General features: G+C 38.4%; 1 protein-coding gene across 2 annotated transcripts in view; it reads right to left on the bottom strand.

Annotated features, from left to right (window-relative positions):
* The window catches only part of DKK2 (dickkopf WNT signaling pathway inhibitor 2), a 105,385-nt gene extending 81,256 nt beyond the window's left edge, over positions 1–24,129 (bottom strand). Inside the window, exon 1 of one of the 2 annotated variants that reach the window (XM_036854041.1) lies at positions 23,194–24,129. In XM_036854041.1, the coding sequence (XP_036709936.1) occupies positions 23,194–23,415 (222 nt within the window). In that variant the 5' untranslated portion in view covers positions 23,416–24,129. Of the gene's footprint in view, positions 1–23,154 lie in introns of both variants that reach the window. The other variant, XM_036854040.1, reaches the window with a different exon arrangement.
* Between the last annotated feature and the right edge of the window lie 2,893 nt (positions 24,130–27,022).

Below are 27,022 nucleotides of genomic sequence, written 5' to 3' on the forward strand. Positions count from 1 at the left end.
AGATTCCTGCTTTTTCCATTAAAAATCCTTTGGCTTTCAACCCTCCTGAGAGTACATTTGGGTTTCTACCAGATTCTGTGTCTCCAGAATTGCAATTCTTAAGACCCCAAATAAATGCTTTTGTTGCATTACAGCAATGGTCTTATTTTTCGGTTGACAAAATACACATCATTACTGTCACACAATCTTTCACTGTTATCAATTTAAGCTAAATCCAATATCTAATTTAAATAACATTTCTAAGAGAGGACAGGGGCATTTGTCTTTTCTCTATATTCCCAGTTCTAGGACAATACTTGTCATATAAAATGCTCTCAAAAAATATTGGTTAAAGAGAATAAATGTTGGGTTCAATTTTAGTAAGAGGTGATAAGTCTCAGAACTTAAAGAGAGTGGATCAAGTTGCCTTTCTAGTTCTGTTAAGTTCTAAAACTCCTGAAAGTTTTCTATTTACTTTGCTCCTAACCACTGGAAGAGAAAGACCAAGAATTTGCAAAAGAGAATTGTCCTCAAACTTTTGAGTCTAAGGACCCTATTAGAATTTTAAAAACTATTGAGGGCCCCCCAAAAGCTTTTCTTTATGCTTGTGATATCTATCCATAATGACCATATTAGAAGTTAAAACTTTTTAAAATATATTTATTAGTTCATTACAAAATAATAATATAACCCCATTATATGTTTGTGAAAAATAACTATATTTTCTAAAACAGAAGAAAAATGTAGTGAGAAGCATGGAATTGTTTTATATTTTTGAAAATCTCTTTAATGTCTGACTTAGTAGAAGACAGCTAGATTCTCTTATCTGCTTCTGCATTTAATCTCTTGTGATATGTTGTTTTGGTTGAACTAGATAAAGAAAATCTGGCTTCACACAGGTGTGTAGTTTGAAAGGGGAGGAGTATTTTAATAGCTTTTTCATATAATTGTGAATATTCTTCTTTGATTACTACACCAAAACTCAACAGATGGTAGTTTCTTAAAGGTTAGTTGCAGTATAGAATCCAAAGCCATATTAATGAAACTTTCATACTCTATTACACTAAGATCCTTTGGTCTACTTTGCACTATCATTCTGCAACATCATCCATTGATCACTTAGGAAATGTTGGTTCGTAGAGTTATATAGACCTTGAAAGCTCATATCTTATCGTGGCAACAAATATCATGAACTGTTTTCCTTGAACTAACAGGTTCACTTTGTTCTTTCTGAGAAAACACTTGCTAAATAACTTGGTAAGTCTGAATAACTACAGCTTGTTTTTCAGTCATTCTTTCGGGTAAAAAAAAACAAAACAAAAAACTGCTGTCCCTGAAAAAAAAGCAGCAAGTTCAACTTGCAAGTCAAGTATTGCAGTCATATAATGAGATTCAACAAAAGTGCTTTATGCATACTTTCTATTACATTTTACAGAATGCTTAAAAGATATGTACTCAAGATGTAATCAAATTAATTAATTTTTACTGCTTCATCAAGGACTCTCTTAAGGGAAAGTGGCATACATATGTATGTATGTATAATTTTATTATGAGTATGTTGGTGAAGAATACAATGGCTACTAGCACAGTTTGGTGCCACTACACTGATTCATGTTAAGGCACCAGCAGTTTTACTCACCATTGTTTTTTGCACCATTGATAACATAGTAAAAGAAAGGCAAATAACATCTTAGTGTTATTATGAAAAGAGTTTTGAATTTTTAGACTTCTTGAAAGGGTCCTGGACATACCCAAGAGTTCATGGACCAAATTTTAATAACTACTGGCATAAGGCGATTTTTCATGTCAATAAATTAGAAAAAGTAATTTTCTCTTTTGCTCTTAAAGAGAAGAGTTACAGCACCCACCCCTATTCTCTTTAGAACAGGAAGTTGCTAACCAGATATAACTTACCATTCACATAATAAAAATCATTTTAATCACACTCTCCAAATGCAACAGGCAAAATGCATCCAAAGCTGAACGGCTGAAGTATCTCATATCCCATATAAATAATATTGCTGAAGGGAAAGTTTAAACACAGATTTTAAAGATATTTCAACCTGTTTTAGTACAGCTTAAGAATTATCACCTACGTTACAAGCAAGAAACCCACGAAGCAAATAGATTTAATAAAATTCCCAGTAGAACAGTTCAGCAAAAATTTTTTGTAAATGTGATTAAATTCATCCAATATTTATGTCAGCTTCAGTGTTGAGACCTTAAAATTATTATTCTCTTCATTTATAATAAGTAATTTCATCTCTATCAAATCTCCTAGGAAGTTACAGTTACAAGATAGAGACATGTTTTGCAGAAGGGGTTGCTTATTGAAGCCATGAAAGCTTTTCTAAAAGAAAAAAAAAATGTTTCTACATTAGGGTTAGATAGAAAATACCCCCAAATCATGACATTTTCAGAGATGGTGAGTAAGCAGAGGGATATCCAGGTTCATAGATCAAGGGAATATGCCGGAAGGTGGGGATGTGTGAGAATGGGAAAGAGGTTCATCACTGGTTAGGGAGGAAACTCATAAAAGCTTTAACTACATTCTCTAAGGTCTGAGTCCTATTTTTACTCAACTTTCCCTAATACTGTTTATCACAGTGTCAACATACGACCTCTAAACATCACTTTTAAAATGATAATCTCAGACTATATGCTCAGAGATATTTACCTCTCTCTTAACACTCATCTGCAGATATCTTACCTGAATGAATGATCCCTAAGCTATACAAGAATTCTCAGAGCTCTCTTCTGTATTACCTTTTAATTTTTATTTTTTAAATATATTAAAATATATTTGATACATGCAAAATATATTTAAATATTTTAAAGTTGGCAAGCACAACTATGAACCCACCATCCAACCCAAGAGCTAGAACAATATCAATAACTTGCCTCAATTTAGTATACCTCCTATATCCCAACCCTCTTGACTCCCTCTAAAATTAACAGTATCCTCCATAATATTTATATATTATAAATATAATAATAATATTAACATATATTAAAGAAAATGATATATAAATAATATAACTGTTACATTTCAAAGCTTCATTTGTGCTCACTTCTAGCTATAGTTCTAGCTAGTCTAGCTAGCTAAACTATAGCTCACTTCTAGCTATAGTTTATTTTTCACTGCTCCATAGTACTCCACAGTATTACTCTACTATAATTTATATATACGTTCTTTTGTTGATGAACTAGGTTGTTTCCTGGCTTTTTATACTACAAGCCATGCTGCTATAGCCCTTTTTATACATATCTTGCGGTACACGTAAATAAACACTTCTCTGGGTTATATCCTTAGGAGTAGGATTGCTAGGTCAGAGAATATAGGAATGTTCAGAATTACAAGGTATTGTCAAGTGGTTGTAGCAGTTACACTCCCATGAAAAATATATTAAAATTCCACATATTCTCTTACACACTTGGTAGTATCAAGTTCTTAATTTTTCATCATCCAATATGTGTAAAATGGAATGTCAATATCTTAATTTGCATTCTCTTTATTACTAATTAATACTGAAGCTCTATTCAAATTTTTACTGGCCATTTTATTACCCTTCTGTCAAGCACCTGTTCATGGGTTTTTTCCCATTTTTATGGATTGTGTACCTCGGTTTTAATTTCTTATTGATTCGTAGGAATTTGTTGAATATTCTGGACACTAATCCTTAGTCATACAAGATTTGGGTTGGCTACATGTGCTGTGTACATCTCCCAGTTAGTGACCTGTTTTCTACTTTCTTTATTACTTTAAATGTAGTCAAATTTATCATCTATTTTCTGGTTGGTGCCTTACTTAAAAAATCATTTCTTTCTCAATATTTGAAAGATATTTATTATATTTTCTTCTAAGTGTTTTTCAAATTTTTTTCTTTTTGCATAAAAACACTAATTCATTTAGAATCGATCTTTGTATATAGTAGTGTTACAGTATCAGTTTTTTCCTTATGGCTACTCAATTTTTCCAACATCAGGTTTTAAACAGTTCCTTCTTCTCTTAATGATCAATGTTTCAATCTTTTTTTGGCTCTCTAGTCTGTTTCATTGGTTAATTGGTCAATACCACAGCATCAAGTAATATAGCTTTATATTTTTCATCTCTCTTGAGACAAAATATTTAGTTCTGTAAATGGGATTACAGAATAACCTGAAACTTTGGCAAAATAAAATACTTTTAGTAGCTAAAATAAAATACACTTTTTCTCAAATGTCTATGTACCAGTATGACAGATAAATCATATCGGTAACATGAGTAAACACCAAAAGAGAGAAATCTAATACTCATGATAAAAATTGAGACCATGATAAATGGCATAATAACAATATCATAATACCTCTTGTGTGATATCATTTCCCCTTCCTTTTTAAATTAATTTTACTTTATTTTATTTAATTTATTTTTTTGGTTGCATTGGGTCTTCGTTGCTGCACGCAGGCTTTCTCTAGTTGCGGCGAGCGGGGGTTACTATTCATTTCAGTGCGCAGGCTTCTCATTGCAGTGGCTTCTCTTGTTGCGGAGCATGGGCTCTAGGCACATGGGTTCCAGTAATTGCAGCATGTGGGCTCAGTAGTTGTGGCTTGCGGGCTCTAGAGCACAGGCTCAGTAGTTGTGGCGCACAAGGTTAGTTGCTCTGCAGCATGTGGGATCTTCCCGGACCAGGGCTTGAACCCGTGTCCCCTGCATTGGCAGGTGGATTCTTAACCACTGCGCCACCAGGGAAGTCCCATTTCCCCTTCCTTTAAACAATAAATAAAGCTTGCCCTTCCAAAGAGTCAAGTTAGAGCAAAGTTATTTGAAAATTTGAGGTTGGGAAACTAAGTCACATCTCGATATAAGACTATTAGAGAACATAATGGCCAATCTAAGAAATCATTTTCCTTATCTGCTAGCTAGGTATGTACTATAACATAAAGAAAAATTAAAAGAAGACCCCCCCCCCCAAAAGGAAAAAAAAAACCAAAACCAAAACCAAAAAACATTTGGAAAGTATCAAGAAAGCACAGCTAATACATGGGTTTGTTGTTGTCTGGTCACTAAAAAAATGATTGAGGGATCCAGTCTAACAAATAATAGGATTTTCAAAATGCTTTTGTTTTTATAGGGTATGGTCAATAAATGCTTCTTGATTAATTTTTCCTGCTCTGGCAATGGCAGACTTGATGATTGAATTGGTTTTTAGGATACCAAATTCTTTAATACTCTAAATGTATACAGATGAAACACTTCCTAGACTATAAAATGAATATATTTCTCACGTTTGTGTGAAGGTATTTTCTTAGGAAGGTCTGTTCTGCCCTGTACGTATCTTGTCCTGCCTCAGTTAAATTCCTAAGTCATTTTTCTGTGAGCTACTGTTCACTCATACTTTTGTAGAAATGCCTGTTTTGATCTATGGATATGTTTTTAAGACAGAGCTAAGGGGCTTTCCTGAGGGGCTGGATGTGAGTGTAAGGGAAAGAGAGAAGTTACACATGAATCCAAGCCTTTTTGGTTGAGCAATTAGAAAAAGAGACTTACCGTCAAATGAGATGAAGAAATCCATGGGTGCAATAGGTTTGGAAAAGGGAGAAGATGATTTTGATATGGTCAGTATGAAATATCTATTAGTGGAAATGTTAGGTTAACACATTATTCTTATTATTCTGAAGTTCAAGAGAGAGGTATTGCTGAGAGATATAAATATGGGAGTCATTGGCATATAGTGGTATTTAAAGCCAAAAGATCATTAACTCACAAAGAAAATGGCTATAAATGGCAAGGACTAAATATCATACTGGTATTAGACCAGTTCCCGTGCTCAAGAAATAATAAAATTAGTTTGTCGTGATTTATTCTAAGTAAAGCTGTGTTTTTTCCTTGGGTAAATCTATTTCCCTAAGTACCTAATTTTATAATCTGCTTTGTAATGTAGTCCACATTCATCATTCTATAGAATAAACCTCCACTTTTTTGAAAATCAGAATATCTCTTCCATATTATATTATTCCTTTTAGATCCATGGCGATAATTGAATTATCTTAAGACAGTGGGATAAAATCACTTCTGGGTAATAAATTTTTCCTTCTTGAGCTGAGCCGAGTAATCATATCTGCTTATCTAAATGCAGACCCAACCAAGTTTGTAGAACCTACTAGAGTGAAAATGAGTAGCTTTTAATAAATAAGATATCAGTTTCAAAATTATGTTTTGTGAGAGAGAATCAGAGTCAGGGCAAGAACACAATCTATAGCTCTAAATTATGATACCACCTACTTCCCTCATTATTTCCCCTTATGTTTTTCCTACTTAGACATATTCATTATAAGCAGGTGTTAGAGGCAGCTGTTACTAAGATGGAAAGGAATGGGAAAGTTCTTAAATATTGCTTTCTTTATAAAAAAAAAAAAATGCAGAACATCTGGGTTCTGGACTTCCCTGGTGGCGCAGTGGTTGAGAATCCACCTGCCAATGCAGGGGACACAGGTTCGAGCCCTGGTCCGGGAAGATCCCACATGCCACGGAGCAACTAAGCCTGTGCGCCACAACTACTGAGCCTGCGTGCCACAACTACTGAAGCCTGTGTGCCTAGAGCCTGTGCTCTGCAACAAGAGAAGCCACCACAATGAGAACACGTGCACCGCAACAAAGAATAGCCCCCGCTCGCCGCAACTAGAGAAAGCCTGCGTGCAGCAATGAAGACCCAATGCAGCCAAAAATAAATAAACAAAATTAAAAACAAAAATCTGGGTTCTGCCCAGAACTAAGAAATATTTTTGGTGTGACTGAAATGATTATGCAAAAGATTACGCAGAAGGAACAGCAACTAAATTTCTTCCTTGTTGCCTGCATTTTAAAAATCTCCTTTTACTTTCACAGTAGTTTTTGTAAAATGCTATGAAAAGTTTAATGCATTTGTCTTAGTTTTGCTTATCTTTAAACCCTTGGAGACTACTCAACATTGGAATGTGGTTGCTCAATATTTATTATTAGAAAACTACCTTATAATGTACAATTTTTAGCTTTGTTTATTACAGCAGTAGTTTCCTTCTCTAAAGAACTTTCCCACCCTTCTGAGATGTACCCCAAATCCTAAGAGGTGAAAGGAGGAGATATGGATGACACAACACAATATAAAAAAGGAAATCAAAACCAAAAAGTTGGCCTAGACTCCTAGAACAAACCCTGTACCCTGGGTCCCAGCTAAATATGAGTTAGAGGGTTAGGTTACCACCTTAGTCGGAGCTGTCATTGTTAGGCCAGTATATCTGTTGTCACTGGAAAACAGCATAGCCAAGTCATACTTCCCAATGGAGGAAAGTGTGGTGTCAGAATCTCAGGAAGGTCCAAATCAGGACACCTGCGTGCCAGATCGGCCCAGCTACGCATGCGGGCTGGCCAGAGCTGCAGGACGCCGTCTGCTCGGCACATGAAATGCCAGCTTCTTTGCCGAAGATGGGTTTGAAGGATGGGATTCTTTAAAGAGAAAGCTCACCACTCGGCTGTGACATCCTTAGCCTTTCTCACATTTTAAAATAAACAATTTTAGGAAGAGGGGATTAAAGGCTTATGTCTGAGAGATGACAAATATGGTATATTGCTAGCTCCAGAAGAGCTGCCTCAGAAGTCCTCCTTCAGATTGGCATTTGGCTTTTCATTCTGGTGACTGATGAAGAATGACTATAACTCTCAGAATATTCCAGGTGTTAAGCATGTGCAAATTCCAAAAATGCTCTATGTTCTTGTCACTGGGTTTGCAACAATCAGACCAACAAGGGAATATCTCTCTTCCCTATTCCCTTTAAGCCATAATGAGACATGTGGCCCATACCTTGACTTCCTGATCTTTAATGAAAATCTGGTCAGAGAAAACATGGTGGACAACCCAGAGTCTATTGAACAATTAGTATTAATTGTCTTCCCCCCCCCCCACTAAAACTGACATCTAGAATAGTATAAAGTAAGACTCACTTCTTTGCAATTTGTGGGGCTGAATTTCCCACAACTTATCTTTAGGTCCTTATTTAGCAATCTATTGTTACCTTTAAGTCCCATTAGTAATTATTAGATATTTAAAACGTTTATTTTTCTTTTAATCGATATATATACTCTACTCCCCTTGAAGCTTGTGCCAATTTTGGTTTCTTCTTCAGAGATAAGAAAACAAGGACTTCAATAGTGTTTCCAGAGTTTATATGCACAGTTCTATAAAGTTGTTAAACTCCAAAAAAAAAAAAAAAAAAGCCAGTATGGAAAAACAATCTCATTCACTTTTACAAAAAAAAAAAGAAACTTAAGTGTTCTCCCCACTTCGCTCATCAAGGTAAAACTCTTCCGTATTAAAACTGTAGTCAAATAACTACAGTTATTGAAGCTGATCTATGATGGGACCACAGATACCAAATATTGAGCTTGCTCATAATGTATATAGTCACTTTTCTAGCATCTTCCTTCCTGCCTACCTGCCTCCCTCAAATATTTACTGAGTGCTCTGCACATGACAGATGCTATAGGGTATTGAGAAAATTAATTTAATGTTATTAATATAGTGAAATTAATGTAAATTTCTTGGCATAAAGTAGGTTTTCAACAAATGTTAGTTGCACTATCTTCTAGAAGCAAGGGCCCATGTATTGCCTAGATATCCAATCACAGTACCAACCACACTCATGCTGGCTGTAGGATATTGGTAGGAATGTGCTGGAGGTGTACAGTCACAACACATAATATCAGATTGCATTATCCATGGGTAGGCAATGACTACAATTTGGAGGTTGGCCTGTTTATCCTGTTTGGTTTTGTGATTAAGTCACAAGTAGCTCTCAGTTATGTTCTTCCTTTCCTTTCCATGCATCTTAGCTGCAGATTATCACTCCTTCAAATCCTTATATTAAATCTTATTATGGTGATTGCTATTGGCTCTTCATTGAATGTGCAATTCTTAAATCTGGTAGCAGGGATTTGAAATCAATAATTTGTCCAGTGCTCTGGCCCTCTGCCTTGATTCCCTAAGATATTTTAAATAGCCCTTGAAGATTAAGAACATCTTGGTCCCACCACCAGAGCATTTTCTCCAGCTAGTCTCTGACTTTTCCAGAAGTGGACTTTTTAAAAAAAAATTACTGGTGAGGTTGGGCTATATTTTTTTTTTATTGATGTCTACTGAGAATCAGAATTATATTTTTGGTCTTAATTTTTTAAGTGACAGGCCATCAAATATAGTTGTTATTTTGTGTCAAAAGTTTGTATTTTCTAACAACACACACACTCCAATCCAATTTGTAATCAATCACTGGGGTGGCTATGGCACAAGACCTGACTGTTGGTCACTTGTGTTTTTAACAATGAGAACCAAAAGAGACTAAAATTTAGTCACAATGTGTTGCAGCTGGTGTGGCCAGGACCCCACTGGAAATGTAATTTCAAGAAGATTTTTCTTGTTAAAAAGCCATTTCCTTCTGAAGAGTGTTGGGAAGATAGCAGTAGGGCAAATAGGCAAGTAAGGAAATTTACAAGGATTTCCAAAGAGCATTTTGGAAGCATTGTATTAATTTTGAACAATTGCCAAAACATTTTTACTGAGTTAAGCCGTTTAGCCTTTTCTCTGAAACTTTAATAGGATATGTTTGCATTAAAAAATAACTTATGACATTTTTTTTTTTGGCCTCAGTGCATGCATTTTTACTAAGTGGCACATGAAGTAACATGTGTCACCAGACTGGACTCTATGGCATTGCACTGCGTACGATGTGTTCCTGCCTCTTCTTTCAGGAAAAGAGTGGGTTTTGGGTGGGGAACGTACTGCTGGTTTGCACTCATTAACTGCTTCCTGAAAATGATGGTTTCCTGGGAATGGTAACCATGCTACATCAATTTCGACCAGGTTCTTCTAATAGAGAGGACCCGGTCACAAGATGATATTACAGGTTCTTTTTAAGACTATCAACCAAACTGAGGGTATACCACCTTAAAGCAATCAACATTGAAACGTTTATAATTATAACCACAATACTGACTCCGTGACTCAGAATGCCTTTTGGAACTTTTTGGAATTGTTTTCAGAAAGTACACTACATTTCTTTGACTGACATCCTCACCTTCTGTGGGATATTTTGTTTATGGAAACAACACAAAGCCACTCAGAGCCAAGGATTTTCAATGTGGTGTGTTGGTCAATATATATAATCTTGTTTATGGTCATAAAATTATGGCCTAAAATAAATAAACATGTAAACTACTTCTGAAGTTAGTTTCAAAAGAAAGGTCTAAATGACAATATCAGAGGAACGAGTTTTCTGCAGTGACTAATTTGGAAAAATAATGTTTGAGCATGCTTGTTAAAAAAAATCTATGACATCATTTTAAACTTGCACATTTATCACATTCTTGCTTTGATATATTTCAGCACACATTCTATTCTGTTCCTCCGCCTTACCTGTAGGAAGATCTTGTCCACTTTACCTAACACAACCCCTCTACCATCTGTTCTGAAGTCACCAGACTCCTACCCTCCTACTAGTGCAACCTTGTTATTTCTTACCATGCTTCTTATTCCTTGTAAACCTGCCTCTTTCCACTTATGTTTCCTTAGTGCTTTGTAAATGAAACTAGGATCAGACTTCCTCAGGGAGCAGTGAGGCATTAACAAAGGAAAAAAAATCAAAATTTAATTCCTTCCAAAATATTTGGAAAAGAAAAGGCAGGCACCACCTCTTTACATTACCAACATAATGTCTAGCATGTCAGACCTTTTCTTGACCGCTGATGAATACAGTCTTACTCTTCCAGGGCATCCTGACTGTTCATCAAGGGAACCAGAGTATACTCCATGAAAAATGACTGAAATAGCTTGATTACATTTTCTGTTAATGAGGAAGTGCTTTTACCTGGAGATTGATAGCCAGCTTTGTTTTATCCATGCTTCACTTACAGCAGAGAGCAGAATGTCCCCATGCTTAACATAATTAAAGTTAAGATAACTAGATAACTAGGAGATACAAGTATTCATCCTTAAAAATCTTTAAAAAAAGGAAAACTCATCAAATTGTTCAGCTCTCATACTGTATTGAAAATAGAGGCCTGAATTGGACAATATCTGGGATCCTCTTTCAACCTGAAAATTCCAACTGGATTAGTCAAATACACTACACTTGTTTTTACGGCTACTTATACCAAGGGCCCAGCATAACATATGTGTCTAATAAATGTTTCTTGACTGTGATCATAGCATCTAATACATCTAAGAAGTAAGTAAGCAATTAACAAGTTGACTGGCTTACCAGAAGAACTTAATCACCTCTGAATTCTAAAACATACCAATAAAAAGTCTCTAGCTGGATTCTCTGGCCTCCAATTTATATGAGGATGCAACATAGCATGATTAAGTAGACAGACTCAAGGAAGACTGCTTGGCTTTAAATCCCAGCTCTGCCATTCATCAGCTGTGTGGCCCCAGGGACAAAGTAAGAGAAACAAGATAATTGATGACATTGTGTGCCAAGTTGAGAAGTTTAGACTTCATGCTCTAGAAATGAACATTTCTAGAGGACCCTTATCAGATTTTTATTTTAGAAAGCTCACTTTAGAAGTAGTGTGGAGGATGGTTTGGAGAAGCACAAAAATACCACAAAATTGTAATGTTACACTGGGAAATGACAATGGTCTGAATCAACGCAATGGCAGTTGGGATGACAATAAAACAACAAAAGAGATCAATATTAAAAAAGAAGTAGAATCCTATCAATTAGAGCATAATTGCCTAGGAGCAGGGATGGCAAGCAGGAAGCCTAGACTGTTTCTAGCCTGGACAAATGTTTGGGTGAGATTCCTGCACATGGAACGTGAAAGATCAAAACTACTACACTGTTCATTAGGAAACGCCTACTTAGGAAAACAAAAATATGTTTTCACCAGCTTTGAAAAATACCCACTTTCCTGTTTGAAGAGTTTGTGGCAAAATATATTTCGTCTGTCACAGTTCACGTGATCTCACACCCATACAGCTTGACTTTATAATTGGCTATTTCTCTGAACTTTATCCACTGTGAACCCTGTAACCTATAATGTGCCCAAAATATGACACTCAAGTTTAGTTTTAGAGCTTTAAAAATACACTTACTTCTATTATTGAGGCCCTTATAATGCCTTTCCAAGATGTTTTTAAAATATATAAACAGTAACACATCTCATACATGATAGAATAAAAACACATAGAGCTCTTCTTGAATGTCATAGGCAGAATATTCTAATAGCAGGCTGTTTGTAGCCTGCAAGAATAAAAATAATAATCCTTATAATAATACCACTAAGTTCTAATAAGAAATGTGGAAGAATTACTACTGGTACTGAAATTTTTGATGAAATACAAGAAAATCAAGACAAATAGGCAAAGAAAGGAAACAAAACCAAAAAACACGTTCCGCTTTCAGTCTTTCTTCCCTAAAAAAATAAAGGCAATCTGTCAAAACAGAAACTGAATTTATGATTCCAGAATCATAAAATCCAACTCGAATAACTCATTCTTGGGTTGATTCTGTCTAATTCAGATTTGTCTTTCATAAATTCAGAGTGGAAAGGTCTTAATTTTGTTTTTCATAACACAACCTCTAATGATGTAACGTAAATAAACAATACTTTATTTTTTGCAAAGAGATAGGAAAAGACACCATTGTCACAGCTCCCACTTTACTGATAAGAAAACTAAGGCGTAAAGGTGCTAGATGATTTCTTCAATGTCCAGCATATTAAAAAATAGGCTAACCAGGTCTTCTGAATCTTTATCCCAGGCTCTGTCAAGCTCATCTGCTGTCCTGTGTAGAAACTGTAGCCATCCTCAACTGCATATTCTTAGAAATAAAGTATGATGATACACATGGCATACACCCAGAAAGAACAATACTAATATGGGATAACAGATTAACATGGAAATTAATTAACAGGAAACATCCAAGGACCAAACACAGCATTGTTATAAGTCAGTTACTCCTGGAAGTAGAGAGAGGCAGAGGTTAGGCACATCCCAAGGTGAAGAGTTCCACCACAGCTAGGCCAGAGGCTGACATGCAGTTGCAGAAGGGAAAGTGGGAGAGGTCTGAGATGGTGGATGCTTCTCTCCATGAAAACCCGCCTGCCTCTGCTTTCTATCTCCCCGCACTGGGGCTGATTCCTCAAGTACTACCAATCTCTGAGCATAATGCCCTGAGTTCCCTCAGGGTGAGGGCAGTAGCAAATGAGTCAGTGGTTTTTCAAACCACAGGTTTTGATCAGTCATTTCTATAAGTAATGACCAGTATTTAAAAGAGAGAGAGCAAAGAGAACAGAACAAGAGAATAGTGCAGAGTAGAATAGAAGGAAAGAACTTAAAGACTCACTGCATCTTAAAAGTATTTATTGTTGAAACTTTTTTTTCAAGGGGGTGTGTGTGTGTATGTGTATACGTATGTGTACTTGATCCAATGTAAAATATATTTCTTTGGTACAGACTCTCTTTAGCCAGGCTTATTAAGGTATTATGAATGAAAAAGCAAGCAAGGATAATATAGTCAAAGCCACATCCTTTCATTAATTTTGCTTAAATCCTACTGACACCGTTGGAATCATGACATTGTATTCTTTGCTAATACATTTTGACATACACAAATTTAGAGCTGAAAAAAGAGCTCTACCTATAATTTATCTCCCATCAGTTTTGTAATCAACTGAATTTAATTCTTCTACAGAGCTTTGTTATTATTCGAAAGGCTTGTGTTAGAAGTCAGAAGATCCAAGTTCCCGCAGAAGTTCCTTTGTCACAGGCATTATTTGTGGTACATTGGGCAGATCATGACCATCTCCTAAACTGGTTGCCTCGTATGTAAAATGAGCGAGTTAAACTAGGTGATTTCTAATGTATCTCCCGGCTATAACTATGCCCACTTTAGTCTCTTGTACAAGTTCTTGAAACTTGTAGATGATAAAAGGTTCTCTTGTTTCTTTCTATAAAGCTCTCCATCTTCATTAATAATGATTAGGCATATTTGAAGAATCCTCTTATTCAGTTATTAAAGAGGGAAGCACTTTTAAGAGTCTATCAGGTGGAAAATAAATGTTAAGGAAGCGTTTTACACTAGAAATTAGTAATCATTTATAAAATAGCAAGTAGCAAAAAATTACTCTTTAGTGCGTAGTTCAAGCTATAAAAACAAACATTATATACTGCTTAAAATATGTATTGCATATTATAATATGTAACATTTCATGAGCATAAATAATAGATACTTGCATATTCTCATCAGACACTAGTTGATGTAACAAGTCCATCATAGAGAAAAAAAACTGGAGGCCCTTTACATCCAAAGCATTCAAATAAATAGAGTTCAAGAAACAAAAGCACCTGTCTTGATAGGAATCTACACAGGTTTATTTCATGTCCAGTAAGTGATGAAAGGGAAAAGAGCATGAGAAGTTGGGGCAATCAGACTTGATTCTTGGGGGCTGCATTAGTCTAACCCGGGGCACTTTTTAGCAGACTTTTTTGATAGCAATGAGAAATCATAAAGACTTGGTTGCCTGACTCCTGACAATTTGTAGTCAACCGTAAATGGTTTAATTTTTGATATGGAGATTTTTTGTTTGTTTCTGAAAGGACTTCAAAACAGTTGAGCAGGCAGGGGGGCTCAGGAGTTTTTATCAAGAACATCTGCATATGTGACAAATGATTTCAAAGAAGGAAATAATATCAGCAAAGAAAAGAACACAGAACAGAAAGAAAAGAGGACTGGGGAGAGAATGTGAAGGAATGCCCACGTTTATGGGCAGAAGGTTGTGGAGGAATCAGTGAAAGAAATAAAGAGGAACAAACCAGAGAGGAAAAGAAAAATATGTAATATTACAGAAGCAAGGGGCTATATCAGGTATAAAAGACAGACAACAGAGTACAGAGGATGGTTACTGGAAAAAAGACTTTGGCTTTCAAGTGATAAGTTAACACAGCGCTTGTTCACAGTGCTAAATTCCAAAGGGTTAAGATGAAGTTACAATGAGCAAGTGAAGACTATTATTTGAATGTGAGCTGTCATTTCAGTTGGTTTTAAATGACAATTTTCCCCGTCCTCCCACTTGAATGAAGTTTTTTAGTTCATTACCAGATAGAAACTCTTATTGGCAAACAGTTTGTATCCAGTATGTTAAAAGAAGTTCATCACATACTTCAGTGAGATGACTTTCACTCTCAATTTAACATTACTAAAATATTTCCAAATTACCTGAATCATGAAAAAAGAACTCAAAACAAACAAACAAGTAAAGGGAATGGAATGAGACTAATGAGCTCCAAATTTCTGAGTCCTCTTAGCAGGACAGTCTGACACTCAAAGAGAGTTATAAGTCTTCCAAATTCTCAGCAAGCCCTTTGGGCTCCAAGCACTGTGCAGAAAGTGTCAAGAAGCTTGCCTTGGCATAGGCTGTCTTACTTTGGAGAATATCAAATGAATGCTGTTGGCAGCAGACTATAACATGTTGTTCAATTATTGTGGTCCCCATGTTTAAATAACTAATATTGCCATAGTTTTTAGGACCTCTCCTTACTGTGGTTGTATTTTTAATATCTGCTATACTCTTGCTTCTGTGTAATTTCATCAATTTTCAATTATGTGCTATTTGGCTTAAGTTTTACAAGACAGCACTGACTTACCATCCCTTTTAATTCTAACAATCAGTGCAAGAAACATGATAACATATGTATGTGTATGTGTCTGTGTGTGTGTGTGTGTGTGTGTGTGTGTGTGTGTGTGTGTATTTTGTCTTGTTTTGTTCTGTTTTACAATTCTTGGCCTTGGTATAATTGAGTTCATTTGTTTCCTTCATGTACATCACATGCATTCATTTAGTTACTCCTTCCCATCTTGGTGGGGAAAATTAAGCAGCCACTTTCTATTTCGTGCAGGAGCACTTGACCTTACTTATTTCTGTAATGGTAATAGTAATAATGACATCAGTTCAATGACTAAGTGCACTTTCCTCTTCCTCCCTGTTGCCCAGTAAGATGAGTATTGTTACTATTATGGTTGCTACTGTTATCCTATTTTACAGATTTTAAAAAAAAGACCAGAGCTTAAGTGGCTTTTCCAAAGACATTAAGCTGGCCAGCTGAAATTTGGAAAAATTCCCCTAGGAATTCTGTTAGGAAGCTGTAGTGCTGCTACAGATCAACTGATGCTCTGAAAGGCAGCTCGGAGGGGTCAAAAGTAAAGAAAAAACAAAAGCAATAGCAGGTTCTAAACCTAGACAGTTTTCCCCCAATCTGATCCTAATGTGAGGGATGCCAGCCAGACCAACTTAAAGCCACTGGAGAGAAGCCACTGAGAAGGCCTCCACTTTGCTGATGTCAGTGGGCACATGGTGTCACTTAGATGCAGGATGATGGGTACTGGGGACTGTATGGTGGTTACCATGAGAAAAAAAGAGAAAAATAGGATCCATGCAATAGCATTCCCTTCTATTTGGGGCAACGCAATAATTTAATGGGAAAGAGTAAGAGAAAGAAAGAGGTGTGTGTGTGTGTGTGTGTGTGTGTATGTTTTCCTTGTTGACAGTGAATTCTCCCTGGCAGGGAGGCAAGTAAAGGCAGAGATGAAACTAGTGTACTACTATGTGCATGCCTTTGTACCCATGAACTGCTATCAAACTTTGGTTACTCAGAGTAGCAACTGGCATCAACAGAGGGTTTGGGTTTTGCTATGGTTTTAATGAATGTAGAGTTATATCCATGTCATTAGAAAATAGAATAGGGAAGAATAAAATAAAGGTCCATGTTTCCTCTTAAGTCCACACTGTATGGATATTGTATCCGTATTGTATATTGCAGCATATTGTAGCAGCATGGTCTGGTAGTTAAATATGCAGGCTCTGACACTAGATCGCTTGGGTTCGTATTCTGGCTTTCTCCACTTACTGCTGTGTGACTTGTACAAATTGCATAACCTCTCTGTGTCTCAGGAGAATTATTGTTTTATCATTTATAAAAACAAGGATGATGTTAGGACTTGCTCCAAAGGCTGCCGAGAGAATTAAAAAATTAATTCAAATGAAGCATTTGCAGCAGTGCCTGGCACAGAGTAAATAATCAATAAATGGAACCTCTTACTATAATTTGATGTGTGCTATAACTATTTGCAAGCCAGTTTAAGGAAATAATATCTGAAAATCACTCTTTTCTTCTAGTCCTGGGAAGAAAGAACATTATTATTCCACATGGTAAAGCATACTATGGAGAGCTAACATTTTTTAGGAGATATTTGGATGGATCCACTACTTTAAGAAGTCTCTCTCCCTAATTGTGATGCTTTGTTTTGCTACTTAATGTACTTATTCATTCACTGATTTTATTTGTTTGCTTTAGACAGGTTGGGACAGTTAAAATGTTGCATGATAATGAAATATTTAAATTTGAGCTATTGTGTGTGCCAAATTATAATACATAAGTAGAATCAACCAATTAAATTAGATGCTGTAATATATTTTAAAGGATATCTGATGCATATTTGTCCCTTTTATCTAACTATGGAAGAGAGATAAGTAACTTTTTAAAATGTTTACTACTTTTGTGTTTTGCTGATTTTATTTCTACATTTATTTGAAGCACATAGATAAATCTAAGCTAGTATTAAGATCCCACAAATATAGTCTCTTATTCAGGTTCATTGGTTGTGGATAAAAGTTAGAATATAATAATTCTGTTTTTAGTGCTGCATAAACTGAGTTAAAATACAGCAATTTATATCTGATATTGAAATCCCTTCTGCCTTAAAGGTTTCTGATTTAATTTACCATCACTAAGACAAGGATTTATGGGATGAACTCTCCCTAAGGACCCTGATTAGATGTTGGTGTTATTCGTGGCCAGCCTTCCTTGTTTCGAACCCAAAGAAGTGGGCAATAACCCAAAATTGTTAGCATGAGAGACTCAATGGGAAGCCACAATTTAAAATATTTGGATGGTGACTTTCCTCCTGTGGACAGATGTTCCTATCAAAAAAAATCTCCCATATTTTATATCAGTTGACCTCTGTGTTTGGGAGAATGGTTTATATTTATCCTAAAAAAAAAACCCCAACAATCAGAGATAAATATGTCATTCTCTCATTCCCAGAAAGTGGGGACAGAGAAAGAAAAAAATTAACTTCTGCTTTCCTTAAACAGTAATACTAAACTTTTGTTATATATTCCATATTTAATCTTTCTATGTAATCTTAAAGCAATCCTACACAACACAAAAATCTATCTATTAATTATTATTAATTTTGTTTTGAGGGTTGCTTCAGATTTTTTTAAAAAATGACTCAATAAGAGGAATATAAATATTGCATAAATCTTTTCAATGATTGAATAATTAACTAGGAGCAGATTTATCTCCTTTTTATGGATGAGTACAAGTGACTAGAGGTATAATGAAATAAAACGACTTAAAAGGGCATTCACGGAGTCACAGACAGAAATAAGATTGTAATTCATTTCAATGTTACATCAATACCAAAGAATGAACAGCCAGAAGAGACTGAGTCTAAAATAGTAAGTATATTGAGTATTATAAAGGCCTCTATAATTTAACAGATCATTTTAATGTACACAAAACGATTGTGCAGGGAAAAGAAGAGGAAGCGGCAGTATTCTCCTAGAACAGAATATACGTTACCTTTCTATTACATTGCTTTCTCTACTTTAAAAATTGTAAGATTTGAAACATCCCGGGAAGGAATATGTATCAGAGGGGAGTGCTAAAGAAGACTATGGTAGGGTCAGAGTCACAGCTGGAGTGAGTTTAAGTAACCTTGTCCTTTACTCTCTCTCCTCTAGCACAGAAATAAAATGATGGATGCCTCTACTTAGATCATCATTAAAATACTTTTCTTGCTATTCACGAGGTAACCTTCACTTGTATCAATTCTCTACTATCTACAGTGAAAGAGAAGAAGTAGTGTAGTGTAGTGTAGATTATTTCAAATATTTTTCATTTTGAAAAATTTAATTTAAAAACTGATTTGCTTTCCTGATTATGTTTAGTGTCAGTTGATGTCCAGAGGAGATAGCAAATATTTATCCTCAAGCAGGGGAAAGTTGGACTGGGGTTTTAAAAAAAAAAAGTCATGGATAATTTTAGAAAGTGAAGAAATCACCTACAGAAAATAGGGTATATAGTTTTTTCAATGAGCATATTCATGAGTGTTTGTGCATACAAATAGATACAGCATTTTTATTAAAGAAAATTCAATATACAAATATGAGTGTTCTCTAACCAACGTCCTCAAGCCTCTGTTTCAACATATTTCAAGCGTTCTTTTCTCACAACATAACTTCATCCAAACCACCCTCCTTCAAGCATCAAAATTATATCAGAAAATAATGGAATCTTACATGACCAGTTTCACCTTCGTTTTAGAGACACATGCCAGGAAGCTTATCTACCTTTAAAATATAATTATTTTCCACAGTTCTCATCATAACTTTTAAAAATATTTCAAAATCATACAGCATTGTGTTCAAATTAATCTGCCAGTCTAAGACAAAGTAAGGAGTAAAGACTAAAAGAAGCTATTACAAACACATTCAAAAGGTTTTTCATTCTCAAAAAAAAAAAAAATCACTGTTAATTTCAAGGGTAAATTGATTTTATAAATTGCTTTATTTTTTTTAAATCTGTCTTTAAGGTGGCCTGTAAAAATTGATACCTCATGCTCCAGAGGTGATGTTGAACAACAGTGTACTTAATCAGAATATATTTAAGCGCATGATATTGAATATTTTGTCTAATAATACTTTTGATTTAGAAAATTTGCAAGTCTCTTTAGAAATTGAGAATATAAATATTGATATATATGTTAGTAACAGTTCTACAATCTCATTTATTCCATATACATATACATACACACGCTACCTTTTAAAACACATTAATAATAGATGCAAAAGGAAAGTCAAATTAAAACAATGTGAATAATTCTGCAAAATAATTTTTGCTACTTCTGTATCGATTCACCTCAATGAATTCAATTTTCTATGTCAGTTTCCAATCATAACTCATAACTGCGTCTTTGAAAGCAAACCTAAGAATAAGAATTTTAACACCCCTGGAGAACAGTTCATTTTCTTTGAGTGCCCTCTAAATCTTTCCTGAAATTCAAAGGCTACTCCTCCAGAAGTGATTTACAAATGATTCACCTTGCTGACAGGACAAGTAGAATTCCTACTAATTAGAATGTTTTCTTCATATGAAATCAGCTACGGTGAATCAAGAAAACCTTGGTGCCAATTTAGTCTCATTTTCACTTTTGTAGATTAATAAATTATTAAATTTCTTCAGTAATTTCTTCTGCAATAGCAATAAAATTTTTATTTTAATTCTCTATTCTGAAAGTAAATCAGGAAAAATAGACCATTATTCAATTTTCACTTAAGGAAAAGGAGACCAAAGACTAAGTTTCTGACATGCCTACTTGAAGTTATATCTTACAGTCTCTGGTTCCTGTACCTCTGAAATGCATACAGTTCAGTATCATCAATCAAAGATTGGGGACGGGGAGACAACCAGACTTATTAGGCCTAAGGATGACACTACATAATTAGCTAGTTTTATCAGTTGGCATTTTACTACAAATTTTCTCAATCAATCATGTTATGATGGATAAAAATTCAGTTCAGCTACATTTTACTTCTAAAGTTTTTCTCCATGAAAGGATGTGGCATCTTCCGTTTTGAATAGTCTTTCTAATTTCCATTCCATTATTGAAAATAAGAGTACTAAGAATTTTGGTAACCACATAACTAGTGGAAGAAAGAAGATAAAGAGACCCATAAATATTCAAAGAATTCCTCTTTCTACTTCAAAGAGGAAAGATTTTTTCTATTTCTTCCTTCATAACAGTACACATTTTAGGTCACCCAATAAACAAGTGAGAAGCCAGAATGTACAAAAGATAATCCTTTTATTTTACAGCTATCTTACTGTGAGTCAACTTAATGTTTCAATTCTATGTTACCATTGTCTCTAATAAGTTGTAATTTTCTCACAAACCCAATGTCAAATTCTAAGGATCCTGTATTATAGTTAAGTAAATATAATGAAATATATTCCATAGGACCACTAAGTTATGGAAAGCATACAAGACATCCAACTCAAAAAAGAAAAAAAAAAAAAAGAAAAATTCAACTCATTTATAAAATAAATCAATCTTCAATTTGAAGACATGCAAAACAGAGTCACAACCTCTTTAAGGAGCAGATATTTGGAGAGATAGAAAAATAAGCACACATATTTTATACATATTTATATACTGATATGCTACCAAAACATAAAGGATAAGCCAGGTTCTGGGATGCATCCCACAGTCTAACCCATGTAACCCTATGGCTAGCGGCAGTGCTGACATAACTGGTAATTTGACTGAGGAACAGCAGGTGTTAGGGCCCAATGGTGACGGAAACAGAAAGCCCTTTGCAGAAACTCACAGAATGTACATGGATTAGAATCAAAAGGAACCTGAAAGATTATTGGGTCCATCCCTCTGTTCTTTGCTAAACTAAACCCAGCTCTTTTCAGCAACTGATAAGGTGGAATTTGAAGTCAGTAGCATTAGAAAAAAATCTGATGATTTGGACTGAGAGCATCCTTTCTAGTCTTTGACCCATGACATTATGGACTTCTAAGAGAAGTCCATTCCTATTGAAAATGGCAGGGTGTTTCCCAAGGAAGAGGAAAATGGAATGAGAGTGGTCTTGTAAGTGTGGATGGAGGTATGTACACATGTGTGAGAATATGCACAGGACATGTATGCATGTAGTGTGTATGCAGATGTATAGTTTATTTCCCTTGAGACTTTAAAAAAAAAATTACTGTGGTTGCAGGCTTTGTATTCCTTTGAGAGGATAGCTGAAATGTTTGACATTTCAAAGCCTAGGAAGCATTCTGGAACTGCAAAACGAGCAAAACTTTCCCCGTGAGAGGGCACTAGGGGGCCAAGCGGAGCAGAATCTTCCCTCGCTGTCCATCCAGGACGGCCTTGGTTGTCAACCTTCGCTCTGCCGCCTGCGCTGGGGGCAGGGGCAGCGGAGGACGCGCACAGCAGCTGCAGCAGGATCCTCTCATAAAACAAGGAAACCCAGAATCTGTGGGGCAATGAGCCGCCTTCACGGGTTGACAGTTGTGCTGTGGATGTGCCCGTGCTGCTTGGCAAACTGGCTTTCGGTTTTGGCTTTGCAAAAAAGGAGTGGAAGGGGGAGCTGTAGTGGTTCCCAGTGCCCGCAGGGCCCCCTCTCCTGGCCGCTGCGTGCTGGCCACAACGGGCGCAGGGTGTGCGCACTCGTGTCTCTCTGTGTCTGTTTGTGTAACTGTTTGCATGACTGTCAATCTATCTGTCTGTGTGACAGAGAAACAAAGATGCTCGCGGAAAGTTCCCTCTGGAAAATAAACCTCGGGAGTTTTCCTTGCTACGTCCCAGGCACCCTGGTCCTCCGTAACTATGATACTGCCATTGTCGCTTCGTTATTTTGTTTTCTCCGGGATGATTTATATCCAGGAGTGAGAAATGCACGTTTACTTAAGCTTTCTGTATGTGACCTTACTTCACGGAAATGAGAAAGTGGCTGGGAAGGAAGGAGAACCTGAAAAACGGTAAATTCCCTCTTCGGATTGTGAAATGAAACAGTTAAGAGCCCAGAAACTGGACTCAGACTGTCCGGGTTCAAATCCCGCTCTGCCACTTACACTAACTGTGTGCCGTGGGCAAAGAGCTTCTACTCGGTGCCTAAGTTTGTTCATTTGCCGGATAGCGATAGTAACAGCGCCCACCTCATAGGGTTGTGAAGATTAAACATATGTAAAACGCTTAGAACAGTACCTGACACATAGTAGTTGCTGTGTGTTAGCTATTAACATCATCCTCGACATCCACCGTGTTAAATGTGGAGAAGGACCATTCCGGCCCTTTCCCCCATCTGTACGCACTAGATCTCCGCACATGCCCATCATATCCCAAAGCAAAGATGAGAAAGTACCCCATCCCGCCCGCTCCACACCCTCCAGCACTCGCAGCCACCCAGCCACCCCCGCCAGTGCAGACGTGCATCTGCGAACCCCTCCCCAGCCGTCTCGCGCGCCACACCTGGGGGCGCCCTCGGGGGCAAAGGCAAATGAAGTGTCCGAGAGTGCCGGTCCCTACCTCTCCTGGCTGAAGAGTGCATTGGGGGTATTTTCCTACCTGCCCCAGGTTTTTGCCCTTCTTACTGCCGCCGAAAGCCAGTCCTTGGTATGTGCCCGCAGATCGATTGGCGGCCTGGGCTGGCGTCTCCCCGCCCAGAGAGGACTTGATGGAGTTGAGTTTGGCCCGCGAGCTGCCGAACTGTGAGCTCTCCACCATCAGCACCGCGGCCAGTAGGAGCAGGCAGCGGGAGGAGTCCTTGCCCCGCATCAGCGTGGCCATCTCCTGGCGAGGGGTCCCCAGGGAGGGGCAAAGCCCGCAAGGGTGCGGATACAGAGGGAGGGAGGAGCCCAACACGGGGCCCTACGCTCGGGGCGCCGGGACTCGCAGACTCTGTTTCCCCCAACCCCACTTGGCTTTGGGGGCCCAGCACCGTGTGAACTCAGTCTCACGCCTCAGACCGGGAGGGAGCGCGACCCAAGCAAGACCTGCTTCTCCGCCAGGGCAGGAAGTTCTGCAGTAACTGGAAGCAATCAAAGGCGAGGCGCCTTCTTGCCAAGGAGGCGTGACCCGAGGTGCAAGAAGACCCAGCGCCACGGCCCGCACCGCTTCCGTTGCTCCTTGCCCCGCACCTCCGAGGTCCCGCCCGGTTCTCCGCGGTCCAGTCCTCCTCCCAACTGCTCAGGAGGTCCACATCAGTTCCTTCTCCTTCGGCCTCAGTTGCGTTTTCTCTCCTTTTCCTTCCCTACCCCTTATGTCTCAACCTTTGCAGGACATAAGTCCTCCTTTTCAAAGTTAGCGGGCACTATATGGGGGATCAGGAACCGCCCCCAGACAAGACCCCTGAGGTCTGAGGCCAGCCAAGGTCCCGCACGCGCGCACGCACGCACAGGCGCCCCGAAGCGTTGTTCTCCGGCTCACAGCCCTGCAGCAGCCAAGCGCTGCCAGGGACGCTGCGATGCCCTGGGAGTTGTCTTGCGCTCCACGAGGTCTCCCTCTCTGCGTCTGCTCTCTCATCGCCGCCCCCTTTGCTTTTTATAGCTTCCCACAATGGGTTTTTTTTTTTCCTCCGCCCCCAATTCAATAGTGACAAAGAGTGAAAACGTATCTATCACCCCCCGCGTTCCCGCCCCCCTCTTCTCTTTTCCCTGCGGCTGCTCCTTCTGAGGCTTCCCCTTCTGCTTCTCCCTCGCCCCCTCCCACTGCCCTTGCACCGTACAGCGGCTGAGGAAATGGGATTCACCCCCAGAGGAACAGGCGGGGTTCTGATTATTCCTGACAACCAGCCACTCCAGAGGATGGAAGAACCCTTGCAAACAAACGGATGGCAAATGTGGACGTGGAGAGGGGCGAGCTGCCACCTCGCTTCGGGACCGCCAGCACCCCTCCCCAACCCACCTCCAGCCCCTGACTCCTGGAGGAGCACTGGGAAAGCCCTACAGAAGACTGAAAGAAGTGAGCATCTGGGCGTTAATGGTCTGTGTATGCTCAAGTTGGGTTTTAGCCTGTGCCTCCCAGTGGATGTGTGAGACTGGCGCTGTACTAGTGCGCCAGGGAGTGCCCAACCGACCCAAATGGGGCTTTGGGAAGAAGAGTACCAGAGAAGGGGGAAAGATGCTCCTATTCTCCCTCTGAGAGGTGTGTAGGACTTTCTGGTCTCCCCCTCTTCACACTCCAGTCCCCCTCCCCACCACACAAGCAGCGTTTGCCTACTTCTCTGAGGAGATGGGAGCAATGGGGGCCCCCTGAGTACCTTCCGAGCTTTGAATCTCACAGCTCTACCGGGCACCTTTACCGTCCCAGGCAACTCGTCCCTTTGCAAAGAGGAAATCCCAGACAGGAATGAACGGGGCGGCAAGGGAGTCTTGGAGGTTCTGCTTTCTGCCCCTTAGCCTCTGGGAATTACATGCGAAGCCTTTCCTGCGAGACCCGAGGCTCCCCGGGTCCGGTTCGCTTCTGTGGGAAAGAGGCTCAGAGAAGGCCTGGAGCGCGCGGGTCTGCGGCGCTTGGGGGCGCCAGTGGCAGCCGCTGGGCAAGGCGAGGAAGCGTTCCCGGAGACAGAGATGAGAGCTGTCCCAGGCAGTCTCTGGGACTGGAGATGTTCAGCGGCAGTAGAGAGCCAAGGCTTCCAAGGCAACCCAAGGGCTTCGGAATTTGTTGCATTTCTCCTTCTCTGGTGCGCTAACATCTGTGCACAGAGAAATCGAGGCCGTGCGGCACAACTTGATGGCTAACAGCTGGGGGAGCAGGCTGTTCTTTCTAAACACGCTCTAGGATCTTCAGACCTGAGTTCCTCAGCTTTCGCACCTGATCCTGGCGCACACCAGCGCGGACACACGGCGGTGCACAGTCAACAGTTGCTAGGGGAGAACGTTAGTGACTCCTTTCTTTTCCACCAAAAGGGCTGAGAAGGTCTAAAGTGTGAACTTGTAGCTGGGTTCCCGCGGGCTGCACCAGCTTTGCATATTTCTCTGCCCTGTTCTGTCTGCCAGGAATTCTTCATTTTCTGAATGACTTTTTTCTTTTTGAATGCACAAGCAAGAGGTGATTAAAACTTGAGGAACCCTCAGGCATGTTTTCTTATCTTTGGATTGCCTTGTGCTTCCTCAGGGTAGAGATTTTCACGTTAAAAAAAATTTTTTTTTTCAATTTTTAAAAATATGCCCAGGAATGGATTTGTAAGGATTTGTAAGCATTCCAGGCACTAGTGGAGGGCAAGGAAACTAACTTACACTCTACAGATAAGTACTTGGGATTCAATGCTTAGACTTTACACACAAAGGTGTATCTTTTGCCTTCACTGTGATTTGCCAAACAGAAAACATGAGAGAAATGGAGAAAATTAAGTTAGGATCCTACTGGTTTGGATATTTTTCAAGAGTATTTTCGGGCAAAAGGAAAAGAGAGCTAAATATGTAAGCAAGAAATCACTCTCCCTCCACTTGAAGAGTGTGGGAATCCACCAGCTGCTGAAGAACCAACTCCAATGAATCAACAGAAAATCTGAAGATGCTTTGCCTGTTTCTGTTGGTTCCCTCTTTCTTTACCACCAACCAAAATAAGATACCACATACTCAGAACCCAACTCCTGTCATATGCTAAAAAGAAATAGTGTACAATTCAGCACATGTACTCTCAAGAAACCCTTCAGCTCTAGATATCAGGATAAAGAGATTATCTCAGAGGTTTACACAGGACCCTACAAGTTCCAAAAGCAAACTTTACAAATATGGTTAAAAATCAAAGTTCACATGAAAATTACTTTCACAAACATTGTCCCTTTTTTATAAAACAAAATCACGCTATGGAATCAAATGCTAAAACATACACAACTACACCTTAGGCTAAAAAGAAGATAAAAACTAATTTCATTCATGGTCCAAATGCTCTCTGTAACATTGTATAGAAGACAGAAACAGACAGACATAACCCACATGCGGACAAGTAGGTATGCACACACAAAATCAGCTAACTGCAAATAAACATAATCCTTTGGATTACTGTTTTAATCCCACATGTGTTTTCTCATGTGTGTTTTCATAAATATGAAGATACAAGCTTCATATTCTACTTGGAAAAATAGATTTTTTATGCCTTTTGCATAACATCATTAGGGAGTAAATAAATAAAAGCAACACTGTACAGAAGTAAAGATAGGGTCCTCTTGTCCAGAAGAAAGTGCCTCTGTGGACACTTTCTCCTTTGGCCATAATTTCCCACTTCTCTTTGCTCCTCAGCTGTGGGGTGATTTTGGCTCCATAGAAAAACCACAACTGACTCAGCAGTTTCTTCTGGGTCCTGGTTTCCTTCTGAATACTTAGGGCCAAGGTAAGCTAAGTGTACACCTCATTGCCTTATTCTTGTTTTTCATCCTATTTTCTCTCTCCCG

The sequence above is a fragment of the Balaenoptera musculus genome, chromosome 5 (genome assembly GCF_009873245.2).
Source record: "Balaenoptera musculus isolate JJ_BM4_2016_0621 chromosome 5, mBalMus1.pri.v3, whole genome shotgun sequence".
NCBI classification, from domain to species: Eukaryota; Metazoa; Chordata; class Mammalia; order Artiodactyla; family Balaenopteridae; genus Balaenoptera; species Balaenoptera musculus.